The 16,375-nt window shown below is 40.0% G+C and overlaps 1 protein-coding gene and 1 pseudogene across 4 annotated transcripts in view; both read left to right on the top strand.

The window, feature by feature from the left end:
• The window catches only part of LOC140996741 (disheveled-associated activator of morphogenesis 1-like), a 30,863-nt gene that overhangs the window by 2,200 nt on the left and 12,288 nt on the right, over window positions 1–16,375 (top strand). For 3 of the 4 annotated variants that reach the window (XM_073467220.1, XM_073467221.1, XM_073467223.1), the window contains exons 3-14: window positions 4,946–5,163; window positions 5,280–5,369; window positions 8,262–8,333; window positions 8,756–8,850; window positions 8,934–9,153; window positions 9,432–9,545; window positions 10,305–10,415; window positions 11,144–11,247; window positions 11,385–11,451; window positions 11,598–11,715; window positions 11,836–11,977; window positions 12,576–12,634. In XM_073467220.1, coding sequence (XP_073323321.1) covers window positions 4,978–5,163; window positions 5,280–5,369; window positions 8,262–8,333; window positions 8,756–8,850; window positions 8,934–9,153; window positions 9,432–9,545; window positions 10,305–10,415; window positions 11,144–11,247; window positions 11,385–11,451; window positions 11,598–11,715; window positions 11,836–11,977; window positions 12,576–12,634 — 1,378 coding nt within the window. In that variant the 5' untranslated portion in view covers window positions 4,946–4,977. The remainder of the gene's footprint in view (window positions 1–4,945; window positions 5,164–5,279; window positions 5,370–8,261; window positions 8,334–8,755; window positions 8,851–8,933; window positions 9,154–9,431; window positions 9,546–10,304; window positions 10,416–11,143; window positions 11,248–11,384; window positions 11,452–11,597; window positions 11,716–11,835; window positions 11,978–12,575; window positions 12,635–16,375) is intronic. The other variant, XM_073467222.1, reaches the window with a different exon arrangement.
• Window positions 14,871–15,897, top strand: LOC140996653 (uncharacterized; annotated as a pseudogene).

Genomic DNA, 16,375 nt, shown 5'->3' with positions numbered 1-16,375 from the left:
CTACTATCCCAAATACTCACTAGAACACCAAATGTGGACTCATCTGCCATTAAAAAATAGTCCCCTACTAATGCATTATTTCCTCCTGTTTGAGTAATATTTTAAATGAATAAATAAAAAACCTAGAGTGACAAGCTTTTAAGGAAATCACTGAGCCTTGAAAAAAGAAAATAATAAATCAGCATGGATTTGTGAGCTGATTTAAAGCCAGAACCAACGGGCTTGGAGCTAATAGTCACAAGCAGGGTACAGTCAGAAAGTATTGAGAGAAGGACTAACACATTAATGGTTTGGTATTTTCATTGGATTTGTTGACAATGACAATAATATACACCAACACCAGCCTTATTATTTAGAAACTGAAGACCACAGACCCGGTTTAGGTACTCAAGTGTTCACCAGGGTCAGGGCTGCTGTCATGTTGTCTTACTGCAAGTACAAGAATAGAAAGATACATCGCTGTCAGTCAAAATGTTGGCGGTCTTCAATATGATTACATACATGAGAGCCCGACCGGTATATTGGTTGACTGATATTGGCCTATCACAGAAATATAGGTATCACCGTATGTTGTTCAATATGCGCCGATATGAAACTTTTTTTTTACAGATCAAAATGCAGAAAAAGATGCTTGAGGTAATTTATACAAATTAATTTCCCAGTGAAGTTCACAGTGAAGTTCACAGTTTCAGTGCACTGATGTTATTTCATTGTTATTGTTATTCTCCAACTTATTTTACATATTTTTGTTACAATGAACCACATTTGAAGGACCAATGCAAAAAAATTGTGTAAACAGCCAATAAATATCAATATCATAAGTCTTACTTCCTCATATCGGTATCAGCATCAGCCCCAGAAATCAATTATCAGGTCAAGTTCTACTTATAATTTCTCATCAGGAGGAGCAACAGACACAGAAAGAGGTGTTTGATGAGGACATGTGATCAGCAGCCAAATCAACAACACACATTCATGTTGGGAAAGAACAACCTCCAGCAAACATTTACTGACTCAATCGTCCTTGAGTGAAACAGCGAATCCCCTCCGGCTGCAGGACTGCTGTCCTGGCGCTAAAACACACTTTCCCCACAGGGATCAATGATGTATTGATTAAACCCTGTGGACTCTGAGCTGACTGGTTCAACTGAGCATCAGGATGAATTATAACCCTGACATCAATCTATACACAACATGAACATACACACAGTGCTGATCATTATTAGAGTCCTGCACCAACCATTGACATGCATGTAAAAAAAACACTGAGGCAAGGACACTGACAGTATACACTGCTGAGTATCAACTAAACATACATGGACACTTCCAGTGCTTTTGTTCATGCATTTGTAGGCTTTTAGTAGGCATGATGACATTAGCCAGTCAGTAAGTCGATCCATTGGTCCCCAGGGGATCAACCTTCCTGACTGCCAGTGCACCTGACCTCTCCATTATGTAATGGGGGAGATGTAACTAAGTACATTCATTGATGTACTGCACTTAAGTACATTTTTAAAGTACTTAACTTGAGTATTTTGATTTATGTATTGTAGTTTTTACTAATCTCATTACCGTTGTGTTCAGTTTCTTTGATATATTAAACAAACTGTATAATGACCTTACAAAATGTGATATAGTACAATAGATAAAAAGAGTAAACTTTGTAAAGTTTGACAGAATAATCTTAGCTAGCTTTAATCGCATCTTGCTTTCACTGAAGACTGTAAAATACAGTTGAAAGCTCAAGAAAAAGCTTATAAGTCATGATTGAGATGAGATTATTATGTGTAACTATGTTCCACAGAGGAACTAGAATTAGCTCTCCGTTGACCAGCTGCAATTCAAATGCTGCTTACAAATCAACGTATCAGTAATAATAAAGTAATAATATAAAACATAACAATAAACACCTGCAGGAGCGATTCTGCTGGATAATGACCGCTTTTAATTAAAGCTGCTCTCATCAATAATTTCATATTAGCATTGGATCAAATGTAATGTGAGTCACTCATGAGCCCATTATTACTAACCCTGCAATTCTCATCCAGGCTTCCAGCAGCAGCAGCAGGCAGCTGTTTTCAGTGAAAAAGCTTTGATAAGTTATCTGTACACAACCTGCTCAGCACCAAACGCACAGTTAAAGATAAGCTGACAAAGATGGTGGAGCATTTAGCAGCTAAAGAGCTTATTGCCAGGCGTGAATTGAAGCCATATGACAACTAAAAGAGAAGTAACGATTAGACATATTCATGTGAACACAAATATGATTCCAAATGAATTTTAGATTCAAGAAGAAGATTTAGCTAAAGCAAAGTTCCACCACTGCATTCACATCCTCTACTGTAGAGATTTGGGAAATGCAGTCCAGCAAGACAACTTTCCAAATAAACCTTCACACAAATCATTTTAAGAAAGCAAACACTTATTCTAATTTTTTCATTTTGCAGCTTTCCATTACTTTATATGATAGATAGGGAAACAACATGGAGAAAAACTTGGGTTGATGATCAAATTCAGATTTTATCTTACATTTTTTATTAATCTGGTAGCTATCACTTATTACTGGGCTTGATCAGTACAGCCTTCCTGCTTAGATTATGTCTCTGCCTGCTTGTCGGTCAAGTCAGCATGCTTCACATAACCGTCCTGTTGCTCCTGTCAACCCAGTCTGGCCTCAGTACAAACCTGTTCTTTCCTGTTGATTTCGAACTGAACTTTTAGTTACTGACAGGGAGCCCATTAGATGCCATATTATGTTTATTTTTCAGGTTCATACATCATTTGGGTGTCTATGAAAATGGGTGTGGGTGGCACAGTGGTTCATGCTGTTGCCCCACAGTAAGAGAGACCTGGGTTTGAGACCAGGCAGGGCCCTTTTGTGTGGAGTTTGCGTGTTCTCCCCCATGCCTGCGTGGGTTCTCTCCAGGTACTCCGGCTTCCTCCCACAATCCAAAGACATGCAAAAATTGTCCGTAGGTGTGACTGTAAGCGTGAATGGTTGTTTGTCCCTATGTGTCAGCCCTGTGATGAATTGTACCCCGCCGTTGCCCAATGTCAGCTGGGATCGGATCCAGCCCCCCTGTGACCCTGAAAAGCATAAGCGGTTTCAGATGATGGATGGACATTGCTGCAGCCTGTCTTTTCACCCTCTGGGTCAAACACTCTGTTTTAGTGCCTGACTCTTTAAGCTCCCCTTCCTATAAAAAAGCCTAGTGTGCTCTGGTTGAGCGGGCACCTGAGCGGGCACCGCATACCAAGCCCCCCTTCGAACTCTGACATCCCATCAGTACTTGCTTCATGATTATGTAAGATGTGAGTGTGTACCTGCTCTTCACTACACTGAAACTCTTTCTGCGGTGTGACATTCCAAAGTGCTGTTTCCGTCACAGATCACATCCTTAAATAAATGATCCAACACAGGGCGGTATTGGAAGTGCACGGAGCCACACCTCGTGACTCAGCTGGCTGAACAACAGCTGTTCAGTCGTGACTTGTCAATCACACCCAATCAATGTGTGTGTGTTTGTGTTTGATCATGTGTGTGTTTTGACGAATAACAGACAAGTGATTGTGCAGCCTGCACAATGTCAGAGACATTTTTGTGTCAATAAACATTTATGCTCATTTATCTACCTAAGAGATAGGAAGTACTTAAGAGGTGAGTGTGTGTGGTTGTGTGCACATGCATGCTTATGCATGCACAGTGCTAACTGGATATCAGTTAGCACTGTGTTCTGCATCTTTTAAAAAAATCTGATTAATAGTCCAGAACCTCAGTTGCACAATGTAAACACTGCAGAATTCATTTAATGCTGCTGTAAGTGTTCTTGTTGTTGTAGCTGACTTCCTGTCTGTCATTCAGGTATCAATCCCCTCCTTCCTCTCTATGTCACCACATGATCATAATCAGCAGACAGCAGCAAACAGGAGGATTCTGCTCTCTGTGTGTTCATGAGCAGACAGGACCGCCTCTTCATGGAGTTCTCTGTTCTGATTGGATAAAGTGGGCAGGGATACAAGAAAATGTCTTGTTTCTTTATCTACATAATAAGCAGGAGGAGGAGAGACGTGTTACTGACCAAACACTCTGTAACAGCGATTACTGTTGGAATACAGAGCTATTTAACACTTATTTTAATACAAACATATCACTTACAGCAGCTTTAATGCTACAATAGTTAAGCTACAAACGTGACAGCATACTAACAATTTAACTTAAAGCTGCTTAGCATCAGTGTAACATAAATCTCCTTATTTGTCAGTGCTGTGCAGGAATAATCTTCTTGTCATTCTTCACTGTTTGGCTGTTTTCTGCTGTTGATATATGGATATGTGTGTGATTTAATGCAATTTTTACATTTTGCAATTCAGCATCAAAAGATACTTTCACATTTTTACATTTACACTGAAACAGATTTTGCTTGTTCCTCATGATGTTCATACCACCTGTATAAAGGACACTAACATGCCTCTACTGGAAGCGATGCTGCAAAATCTACAGACCTTGTTACATGCAAAATATACTCCAAAGTGTATCAGGAGTTCATTTGAGGCTTCAATGGTCTGATTTAATCAAATATTGTATCTTCCAAACTCACTGCCTTTTTAGTACAAAATTCACTCTTTGAGTTTTGTCTGGAAAACTGTTTCAATCTGCACTGGTTGGATGGTAAATGAAACAGGACATTTTGAGTTATAATGAATCTATGTCATGGAGTGAATTCATGTCTGTGGAGGCCAAGTCAATCCCATTGTGAATAATATCACAGCAACTGTACAAACTTTGAGTGAGCTCATCATAATGACGTGCCGTTTCTGAGTTACATACAGTAATGAATGTCAATGTGCATTCATTAATCCAATCTGATGCTCTACATTATAAATTCAAAGATGTAGAGTGTGGTCCTTCTGTATGAATTCATGAACTTTTTGTCCTCCTCTTTAGTAAAGACTTCTCGTGAGGTCCCCATTGTAACCATGGCGTCCCGGGTGAAGGAGCCCCAGGGGCGTGGCCTGTCCTCTCTATTTTCTTGCTGCTTCAAAGAAAGTGACCAACCAGAGATCACCTACTGCCATGATAACATTAACACTGCGGCTGTACTGGAGCCCACCCTGCCCATGCCCCCCCTTCAAGAGCTGGACTCTATGTTCACTGAGCTAGTGGTGAGTACTGTACCACAGCAGAGTCAATGATCCTGTTCTGAAAACTATACCTTCCAAGACCTGTCATTAACTTCTTATTTACTTCATCCTTTCTTTCTTCTTTCGTTCTATCCTAGGATGAACTGGACCTGACAGCGGAGTACAGGGCTACCATGTTTGATTTGCCAGCAGAGAAAAAATGGCAGATCTACTGTAGTAAGAAAATGGTAAGAAATTATCATTTTATTATAACAGCCAAGTTATGACTGTATATGTATCGTGAGCTCCTGGGCTGCTGCTTTTCCTTGGTACGAGTTTCTACCACTAGCAGTATGTGTTAAATATGCTTCAGACAAACTACATCATATCAAGCGTTGTCCAAACAGTTTAAGTGTTTAAGTCTGTACATGTTGATGAAGGTTCTCAGTCTTCCAGATCATGGTAATTTAAGTGCTGTATCATAGGCAACTGGACTTGTTTCAGTTTCTCATCCAAGAGGCTTCTTCAGTTCCAACAAACTGGAGGGAAGTTGCAGGCTCTTAAACTCTGTGTGGGAGTGTCCTTATAGAGTTGTTAAGGAAACGTGTGAGCTCTGAGTTTCAGAGTTGTTAGGGCCACTTGTGGGTCATTGACCCAACTGGCCTTCATGTGGGTTACTAGGGCTAGGTGAGCCCAGGCGTGAATGGTTGTTAAGCTGTCTGGGGAGAGAACTCAGTACAGCATTGTAGGTGATAAATAATGTCTTAGGCCACCTCCTCTGTTCAAAGACGGTCGTTCCAGTTTGACATAGATGGATTCTTTTACTCCTCTTTCAAACCATCTGTCTTCTCTGGACAAGATGTTTACATTGTTGTCCTCAAAGGAATGATTTTTCTCCTTCAGATGTAAGTGGACAGCAGAGTCTTGACCTGAGGAGTTGGCCCTCCTGTGTTGTGCCATTCGTTTATGAAGAGCTTGTTTTGTCTCCCCAATGTACAGATCTGTGCAGTCCTGGCTGCATTGAACAGCATAAACTCCATTACTCTGTTTATGCCTCCTGGGTGTTTTGTCCTTAGGACGGACAAGTTTCTGCCTCAGTGTGTTGGTAGGTTTAAAGCGAACCAGGATATGATGTTTATTAAAGATCCTCCTGAGTTTCTCAGATGTTCCTGCGACATAGGGAATGACGATGTTGTTACGTTCTCTCGTCTCCTCCTCTCTGTCTGCTCTGGATCTTTTAGAGGTTTTGACAAAGGTCCAGTTTGGGTAGCCACAGGTTTTAAGTTCTCTCCTGATGGGCTTCTGTTCCTTCTCCTTCCCCTCTGACTTAGTGGGCACGGTGTCAGCCTGATGGTCTTAGGTTCTGATGACACCAGCTTGTGTTCCAGTGGGTGATGAGAGTCAAACAGCAAGTATTGATCTGTGTGTAGTTTTTTCTGTACACCTCAATGTTGAGGCTTCTGTCTTCTTCAATGTGTACTGTACAGTCCAAGAAGGGCAGACTGTCTCCTCTGACATCTTCCTGTGTGAACTTGATGTTATTGTCCACTGCATTTATATGTTCTGTGAAGGCTTCCACTTCCCTTGCTCTGATTTTGACCCGGGTGTCGTCCACATACCTGAACCAGTGGCTTGGAGTAGTCCCTGTGAAGGTAATCAATGCTCTCAACTTCTTCCATATAGAGGTTGGCCACTATTGGGGACACTGGTGAGCCTGTAGCACAGCCGTGCTTCTCTCTGTAGAAACCTTCACTGTACTGGAAGTAGGTGGTTGTCAGACAGAGGTCAAGTAAGGCGCAAATGTGATCTGAAGTTGGTTCTTCTGGACAGAGTGCTGTCCTATAACAGCCGTTTCTTCACCATCGTAATTGCTTCTTGAGTGGGAATGCTTGTAAAAAGTGATGACATCATAAGAAACCATTGTTTCGTCTGGGTCCAGTGTTATTTCTCTCACCTTGCTGGCAAACTCCTTCGAGTTTTTGACGTGGTACCTAGGATACTGGCTAATGCTTGGATATGTTATAGCTAACTGAGTTGATGCTGCTGATGATGGGTCTGAGTGGTGCTCCTTCCTTGTGTATCTTGGGGAGTCCATAGATGCATGGGATGGCTTCCCCGGGGTATAGTCAGTAGTATAGTGGCCTGTCAATGGCTTTGTCCTTTTCCAGTTTTTGCAGATATTCTATAACCTTCTTTTTGTAGCTATTGGTCGGATCTCGCCTCAGAGTCTCATAGGTGTTAGTATCAGGAAGCAGGTCAGTGACTTTGGTGTGGTAATCCACTGTGTTTAGCACTACAGTGCATCTCCCTTTGTCTGCTGGCAAGATGGCGATGTTCCGGTCTCTTTTGAATGATGCCAGGGCTGATACCTTCAACCGTAGCTGTTCAGCCTCTGTGTCTGCCAACTTGTTGTTTCTGATGGCTGACTCTGTTGCTGTGATGAGATCTACTACCGGTATCTGTTCTGGAGTTACTGCAAAGCTCCTAAGTCTGTACAGTGTATACCTATTCTAAATGGCCACATTGAAATGTCTGACCTCAGACAGAGGTGAGAGAAGTGGTAAGTCATACAAACAGTGGCAATGGGTCACACATTCAGGCAGTCAGATATTCATGGTTCTTTACTCAGACGTGAAAGTGCCAAGTGGTTGGTTTAAATAATGAAGCATGAGAGTTCAAACCCTGCTTACTTTCTCACCTCAAGCCATGACTGTGTGATGTGGGTGTGAACATCTGATGTCAGTTTCAGGAGTTTGTAAAAATTGTTGGATGCAGCCCTCATTTCTGCCATTGTTTGGCGTGGGTTAAGGGGTTTTCAGACATTGATTAACGATCTGAAACGTAATTAGCATACCGAGGTCTTCACATTTCCTAAAGAACAGACAATTGTGTCCTTCCTCGTAAAAATGCTGCTTTAGTTTTAGAAGTAAATGACCAAACTATCTAACTTACACATTCTTTCATCTTCTAATGACTTACTCACAGTGTAGCCACTGTATATGCCCCTGTGGTGGCTGTTTCACACAGAAACCATCATGCCCGAATGCTTGAGCTAATACTGAAGTTTCTTAAGAAACAGTTTCTGTAATCAGCACGAGATAAACGAGCCTGACCTGTGTGTCTATATATATGTATTTCAGGAGGCAGAGGAGAACAGAGGAGCAACCAGTTGGCCAGATTATTACATTGACCAGCTCAGGTCCATGGCTGCTGTGAGTAAAACTCTGAAGTCTGATTTCATCCTGCTGTTTCTGTTCACACACACACAGATGCTATGTAGACACTTTGCAATTTTTAAAAATCTTCTAGAATAACTGTTTTTTAAAACATCTGTCACGTCGTCTGACAAAGGACACTGTCAACCAAACTTGTTTCAGCAGAATATTACAGCTTTCAGGTTGATTATTTTTTCAGAATAATCAACCTGTATTAATGTTTATTTGTAGTTGAATAAGAGTGTTAATTTAAGGGTCATTAGAGTTTTTTGTTAATATCAGCTGTTATGACCAAAGTGCACCTATCCTACACTGTAAACCATCAATATTTAGTTGTAGTGATGCGCCAAAGGGACACTTCGGGGGGTCAGAGTCAGTATATAACTGTAATTGTAATAAGTTGTCCCCTCTTGTCGCAGAGAAAGACTCTGCTGACACTGGAGGATGAGGAAGAGCAGGGAAGACATAAGATCATAGATGATCTGAAGACAGCACTGAGGACACAGCCAATGAGGTACAGTTCCAGTTCTAACACACATGTTATTCTGAACATCTGGCTGACCTAAAGGATAATATTAACCTGCAATTCTCCTCCAGGTTTGTGACACAATTCATTGAGTTGGATGGCCTGTCTTGTATCCTGAATTTCCTAAAATTAATGGACTATGAGACTAGTGAATCACAGGTCCACACCTCACTGATTGGCTGCATCAAAGCTCTGATGAACAACTCTCAGGGCAGAGCTCATGTCCTGGGTCATTGTGAAAGCATTAATATCATCGCACAAAGTCTCTCCACTGAAAACATCAAAACCAAGGTATGTAGGTGCAACCAAACAGCATATAGGATACTTTATATTAAATTCAGGGATATATATGTGTGTATATATATATACAGTATATATATATATATATATATATATATATATATATATATATATATATATATATATATATATATATATATATATATATATATATAAATATGTATATATATATATTCCTATATATTCCTTTAAGGTCAAACTTGAAGTACATCCAATCAATTCTTTTATATCATTATAAAAGAATTGACCCTTGTTCTTTCTCTCCGTAGACTGCAGTGTTAGAGATCCTCGGGGCAGTATGTCTAGTGCCAGGAGGCCATAGAAAAGTACTTGAAGCCATGCAGCACTACCAGAAATTTGCCTCAGAGAGAACACGCTTTCAGGTCTGTTTTGTTTATTTGTGCATGCTTCATTTAATGTTCTGCAAATGCACAGGCCACTACAGAGAGGAAGTTAATCTGGAGACTGCCATTTTGTCCTTTATCAATGCTGTGCTCAGTAAAGGAGCAGGATAGGTGAGGAACTCGTCACTTTGAATGTTAAGTTTTTGGTAATGATGACAGATGAGATTCAGCAGCAGTGGAATAGTGCTCTCTACGATAGAGATAAGACTGATAATTTTTATAGTTTTAATGGTATTCCCTCAAAATCTTTATTTATTTGAATAATTTCCTTTAAATTTAGACCCGTCTTTCACCATTTACTTCTTCTTGTCTATTAAGCAAAGTCAAATTATTACATGAAGTAAAACGTTTTGTAATTTTGTTCAAATTTACAAAAGAAGTATTTTTAAAACAGTTTTCTGCAAATGATGATGCAAGTGTGGATAAAATAGATTTGTCCGATATCTTCACAGTAAATCCAAATGTTAAAGAATGGTATCAAAATGTCATCACTTTTAGCCATTAGTAATTAATAATAAATAATAAAGCAACCATAAGACAAACCAGTATCGGACATACAGTAGAAATGAGATATATATCAACTTGACATATAAAATATGTATCTATTTTACATCAAGACTCCACTGATTTTGAGGCCAACGTAATGACTCACAAACATCAAACAGAAAGGCTTCAGCTGTTTAAAGTGTGTAATGTTTTATAAAGGTAGAAGTTGCATATTGTCTGTTCTGTGTGCAGGCCCTGGTGTCAGACTTGGATCGATCCACAGGCCGCTACAGAGATGAAGTTAATCTGAAGACTGCCATTATGTCCTTCATCAATGCTGTGCTCAGTAAAGGAGCAGGAGAGGTGAGGAACTCGTGGAATGTAACTAAGTACATTTAATCAAGTACTGTATTCAAGTTCAATTTTTAATGTACTTGTACTTTTTGAGGACTGTACTACTCATCTTTACATTTCATGCCACTTCCTGTTTCTGAAGAGGACCATATACAATCTGATTGTTTATTATAAATTAAATGATCGAACAACAAATACAAGTACAGCTAAAACAATTATTTTCAATAAACTTGTCATTTAAAATAATTTGGGTGTTTGGACAGTTGATTGGGCAAAACAAACATAGTTAAGGTTTCACTTTGGCATTAGCTTCGCTATTCTCGATACTTTCAGAATTTTTACAAACCAAACAATCAATGGATCAACGGAGAAAAATAACGAGCAGATTACATAATAATAATCCAATGATAAAATATGTAATTATCACAAAGGACATTTTTCTGAATGAAAAGGTTGACTGAATATGGATCTTTAAATAAATGGTAAAAGTCCATTTCTGCGCACAGTTTACTATATTTCATTTACATTCCCTTGTTGGGTGGTTTGCATGGAGCCACTTCTCTGTGATGATTTTCTGGAGCTCTGTTGAGTTGTTGTTATTAGTGTAAGACAACTAGTGTGACTGCACTATAGGTACTGTATCTTTAAGTGACATCATGTTTGCATGCGTTTGTGTCCATCTCTACTATCATCTATTTATGATGTGTTTAAATTGTGTATTGTATGTGTGTTTTCAGACCAGCCTGGAGTTCCGTATCCATTTGCGCTATGAATTTCTGATGTTGGGCATTCAGCCGGTCATTGACAAACTACACTCCCATGACAACGAAACCCTGGACAGGTAACCCTTACACGGGACATATTGGAATATTTTGTCATGGAACCAACAAATACAAAACAGATCAGGGAAAATATTAAACATACCTGGATTTTGAATTGCTTTCTGAGTTTAGTTCTGATGCATGTTGTTGTTTCCAGACATCTGGACTTCTTTGAGATTTTGAGAAATGAAGATGAGCTTCTGATGTCCAAACGCTTCAATGTTGTAAGTCATACATAAAAACACTTGTAATTGTTCCTTTTCAGCATTACATTTAATTTTAGTGTCAATTGCAATGCAAAAAGTGCAAATCATCTGTGTAATGTGTTGATGAAGCTTGATGATAAATGTCTTTTGGTACATTGGCTCAGGTCCATATAGAAACTAAAAGTGCCAGCCAGATGTTTGAGCTGATCAAGAAGAATCTAAACCACACTGAGGCTTACCCTCACCTCCTGTCTGCACTGCAGCACTGTCTCATGATGCCGTGTAAGACTGACTCTCTCTCTCTGCTTGCTTACAATTTAAATGTTTATTTTTTTTAATCGGCATAAAACGATCCAGGACAGTAGCAGTTCTTTGTTCTGTTGACTCATCTCCATCTGTCAGCAGATAAGCAGAACAGTGCTGCTCTTCAGTACTGGGTGTTGTTGGACCGGATCATTCAGCAGCTGGTTCTGCAGACAGACAAAGGTGAAAACCCAGATGTGGCACCACTGGAGGACTTCAACGTTAAAAACATTGTACGCATGTAAGTTTCCAGGGTTCCTCACTTTGGGGCATGAGCATTAGTGGCCGAATTCCTACAGTTTTTAGTAATGATGACAGATGAGATCACTAATTATCATTATAGTTTTAATAGTAATGCCTCAAATTCTTGATTTATTTGAACAATTAACTCTAAACCTATCTTACACCCTTTACCTCTTGCTGTTGGTGAAATGAAGTCAAATAATGACATGAAGTAAAAACATTTTGAACCAACAACCCTTGTTTTTAATTTTGATTAAATGCTAGAAAGAAAACTGTAACACAATAGCTGTGTTTACATGGACCCTAATATCCCTGTTATAATCACAATAATAGCACAAGCAGAATATAATGTAACAACTTCAGTGGGAAGCGACTGATCAGATCTGGTCCAATCTTGATTAATTTTCAGTCACATTGAAAGGGGGTGGTGTAAACCTCGGACAAGACATTCAACAGGATAACGACCATGTAAACACTTGATCTAATTGTTTCTGCATCTCTAGTGGGGGTAACATTAGGTGTGTGTGCGTGTGCGTGTGTGTGTGTGTGTGTGTGTGTGTGTGTGTGTGTGTGTGTGTGTTTGTTTGTTTCTGTAGGCTCGTCAAGGAGGATGAGGTCAAACAATGGAAAGAACAAGCTGATAAAATGAGAAAAGGTAAACATTCACACACTACAGTATACGTGGATTCAAACTCTGTATCGTGCTATACCAAAGGTGAAAATGTAGATTTTGGCTGGACGAGTCAATTCGAATATAATAGTTTTCTCTCAAAATCCCTCAACCCAATTGCCAGAATAGATGTTGGCATAGTTGGTATGTTTCTGAAAACCACAGATATGCTGAAGCCCAATGGTTGAAACGTTGTTTCTTCAATTCAGTTTTCTCACTGTGCTTATTGTCTGGTTAGGTGTAGGTTAGGGTTAGGAAAAGATCAAGTTTTGTCTTACCTGGTTCTGTTGTTGCCACTAACACAGCTTGAAAATATCGCAACATCTCCTTAAAAATATCCAGTGGTTTCACTTACAAATGTTAAAACACTTTGAACTGCGCCCAGTTGTCATGCTGCTGCCATCCCCTTCTCTCGATATTGTCATTAGACAAGTACAAATTTTGACATGTCCATGGTTTAGAGGCTTAAAATGGCAACATGCTCTGGCATCTGGGCTGAATCACTGCAGGTTACAGATGAAGCCTCCTAAAACTTCCCGTTCGTCCATGACGGGGCCTAATCAGTCCGTGACGGGTCCGTGACAGACCGATTCTGACCTGGAAGAGTCCGTGACTGGAATGAGATCCCCTGCAGGGCCGAATCGTAACGCCCCTAAGCGCCATGTGTGGAAACCAGTTGCAGTGGTTTATCTATCCACCAGGCGGGGCAGCGATGATGGAGGCTAAAGCATTACTTCAGCGTGAATCAGCTGTTCTTACTGCATCATAGTCATAAAGTATTCGACGTGTGTGAGAGAGTGTGATTCCCACACAGAGCATATTAATGATTATTAGGCTACCATATCATGAGGTCATTAATATTTTGCTTCAGCTTTTAACAGGTTTGATTTAACAAGAAGGAAAAAACTGTGTGTGCAGCACTCGTCTGAGCGGTTGACTGAGCTAACAGCGTCTGCAGTGGTACTGGGACAAACTATTATAGTGTAAGAGCCGTTTTCTTGTTTGTTATTGTAGTTATATAAATGTAATTTCTCATGCTGTTGGATTACTGCTAGACAATGCCGTCAAGGTCATGTGGAAATCCAAGAGCAAACTTATTTTTTGCCACAGTGAAAATGTTATTTTTGAAGGCCAAACACCAACAAAGCAGAATATTTCGTTCGGTAAAAAAATGTTGTGGATTTTGGAAATTATAACATCAATCTTTTTTCAATATATTTTGACTTTTGGACTTTTCAATGCTCTGAAATTATTAGAAGTGTTCAGATTACACGAGTCAGAAGTGATCCTATGCAAAACAAAACAAAGACAAAAACAGCTGCTAATTTTTTCTGTATTTCCGTAAATGTTGAAGGCAACTTTAGAGCAATTTTTGTTGAAGCGATGATGATATCTAATCCCTGTTGAGTCCGCCCTGAATGTTTCAGAGATTGTGGGATTTCCCAAACTGAATAAATACTGCACATATAAACACAGAAATGCTTAGCTAGCTCGAGGTTGTTATGACTAAAATACCTGCTGATGAATAATATTTTCCACGGACAGATTTAGGTAGGCTACTACATATCTGCAGACTTCATGTAAAGTAACTTCATAGTGTTGAATATTCCAAAAGCTGAAATGTATGGAAAAAATATCAATGTAATCATTTCCAAAATCCACAACATGTTTTTACCTAACGAAATATTCTGCTTCAATATGTGTTTAAATACAAAAACAACAGTTTCACTGTGGTAAAACAAAGTTTGCTCTTGGATTTCCACACACACCTGACGGCGTGGTCTAACACTAATCTAACAGCGTGAGAAATTATATTTACAGTGCATCCGGAAAGTATTCACAGCGCTTCGCTTTTTCCACATTTTGTTATGTTACAGCCTTATTGCAAAATTGATTAAATTCATTATTTTCCTCAACATTCTACAACCAATACCCCATAATGACAATGTGAAAGAAGTTTGTTTGAAATCTTTGCAAATTTATTAAAAATAAAAAATGAAAAAATCACATGTACATAAGTATTCACAGCCTTTGCCATGACACTCAAAATTGAGCTCAGGTGCATCCTGTTTCCACTGATCATCCTTGAGATGTTTCTACAACTTGATAGGAGTCCACCTGTGGTAAATTCAGTTGATTGGACATGATTTGGAGAGGCACACACCTCTCTATATAAGGTCCATCCACAGTTGACAGTGCATGTCAGAGCACAAACCAAGCCATGAAGTCCAAGGAATTGTCTGTAGACCTCCGAGACAGGATTGCATCGAGGCACAGATCTGGGGAAGGGTACAGAAAAGTTTCTGCAGCATTGAAGGTCCCAATGAGCACAGTGGCCTCCATCATCTGTAAATGGAAGAAGTTTGGAACCACCAGGACTCTTCCTAGAGCTGGCCGCCCAGCCAAACTGAGTAATCGGGGGAGAAGGGCCTTAGACAGGGAGGTGACCAAGAACCCGATGGTCACTCTGACAGAGCTCCAGCGTCTCTCTGTGGAGAGAGGAGAACCTTCCAGAAGGACAACCATCTCTGCAGCACTCCACCAATCAGGCCTGTATGGTAGAGTGGCCAGACGGAAGCCACTCCTCAGTAAAGGCACATGACAGCCCACTTGGAGTTTGCCAAAAGGCACCTGAAGGACTCTCAGACCATGAGAATCAAAATTCTCTGGTCTGATGAAACAAAGCTTGAACTCTTTGGCCTGAATGCCAGGCGTCATGTCTGGAGGAAACCAGGCACCGCTCATCACCTGGCCAATACCATCCCTACAGTGAAGCATGGTGGTGGCAGCATCATGCTGTGGGGATGTTTTTCAGTGGCAGGAACTGGGAGACTAGTCAGGATCGAGGGAAAGATGAATGCAGCAATGTACAGAGACATCCTTGATGAAAACCTGCTCCAGAGCGCTCTGGACCTCAGACTGGGGCGAAGGTTCATCTTCCAACAGGACAACGACCCAAAGCACACAGCCAAGATAAGAAAGAAGTGGCTACAGGACAACTCTGTGAATATCCTTGAGTGGCCCAGCCAGAGCCCAGACTTGAACCCAGACTTGAATCTCTCCATCTCTAGAGAGATCTGAAAATGGCTGTGCACCGACGCTCCCCATCCAACCTGATGGAGCTTGAGAGGTCCTGCAGAGAAGAATGGGAGAAACTGCCCAAAGATAGGTGTGCCAAGCTTGTAGCATCATACTCAAAAAGACTTGAGGCTGTAATTGGTGCCAAAGGTGCTTCAACAAAGTATTGAGCAAAGGCTGTGAATACTTATGTACATAGTATATTTTTGTTCTTTATTTTTAATAAAGTTGCAAAAATTTCAAACAAACTTCTTTCACGTTGTCATTATGGGGTATTGTGTGTAGAATTTTGTGGAAAAAAATTAATTGAATCCATTTTGGAATAAGGCTGTAACATAACAAAATGTGGAAAAAGTGAAGCGCTGTGAATACTTTCCAGATGCACTGTTTATAACTACAATAACAAGGAAAAAAAAGCCCCCTCCACCTCTTGTACTATAATAGTTTGTCCCGTTGTTGTTAAATCATTAGTTCCCCGGCCATATTACTTTCACTTCCATGCAGTACTGTTGAAAAACAAAAAGCTGAAGCATAATATTGATGACCTCATGATTTGGTAGATAATCTTTAAATATGCTCGATCCGTGATCATATTTGTATTTGAAGTATTTGGTTTGAATATTTCACTGAGGTGGTTACAAGACACAT

Source organism: Pagrus major, chromosome 5 (assembly GCF_040436345.1).
Source record: "Pagrus major chromosome 5, Pma_NU_1.0".
Classification (NCBI taxonomy): domain Eukaryota; kingdom Metazoa; phylum Chordata; class Actinopteri; order Spariformes; family Sparidae; genus Pagrus; species Pagrus major.
The sequence above is the reverse complement of the archived record's forward strand: the minus strand, read 5'-3'. Positions and strand labels throughout refer to the sequence as shown.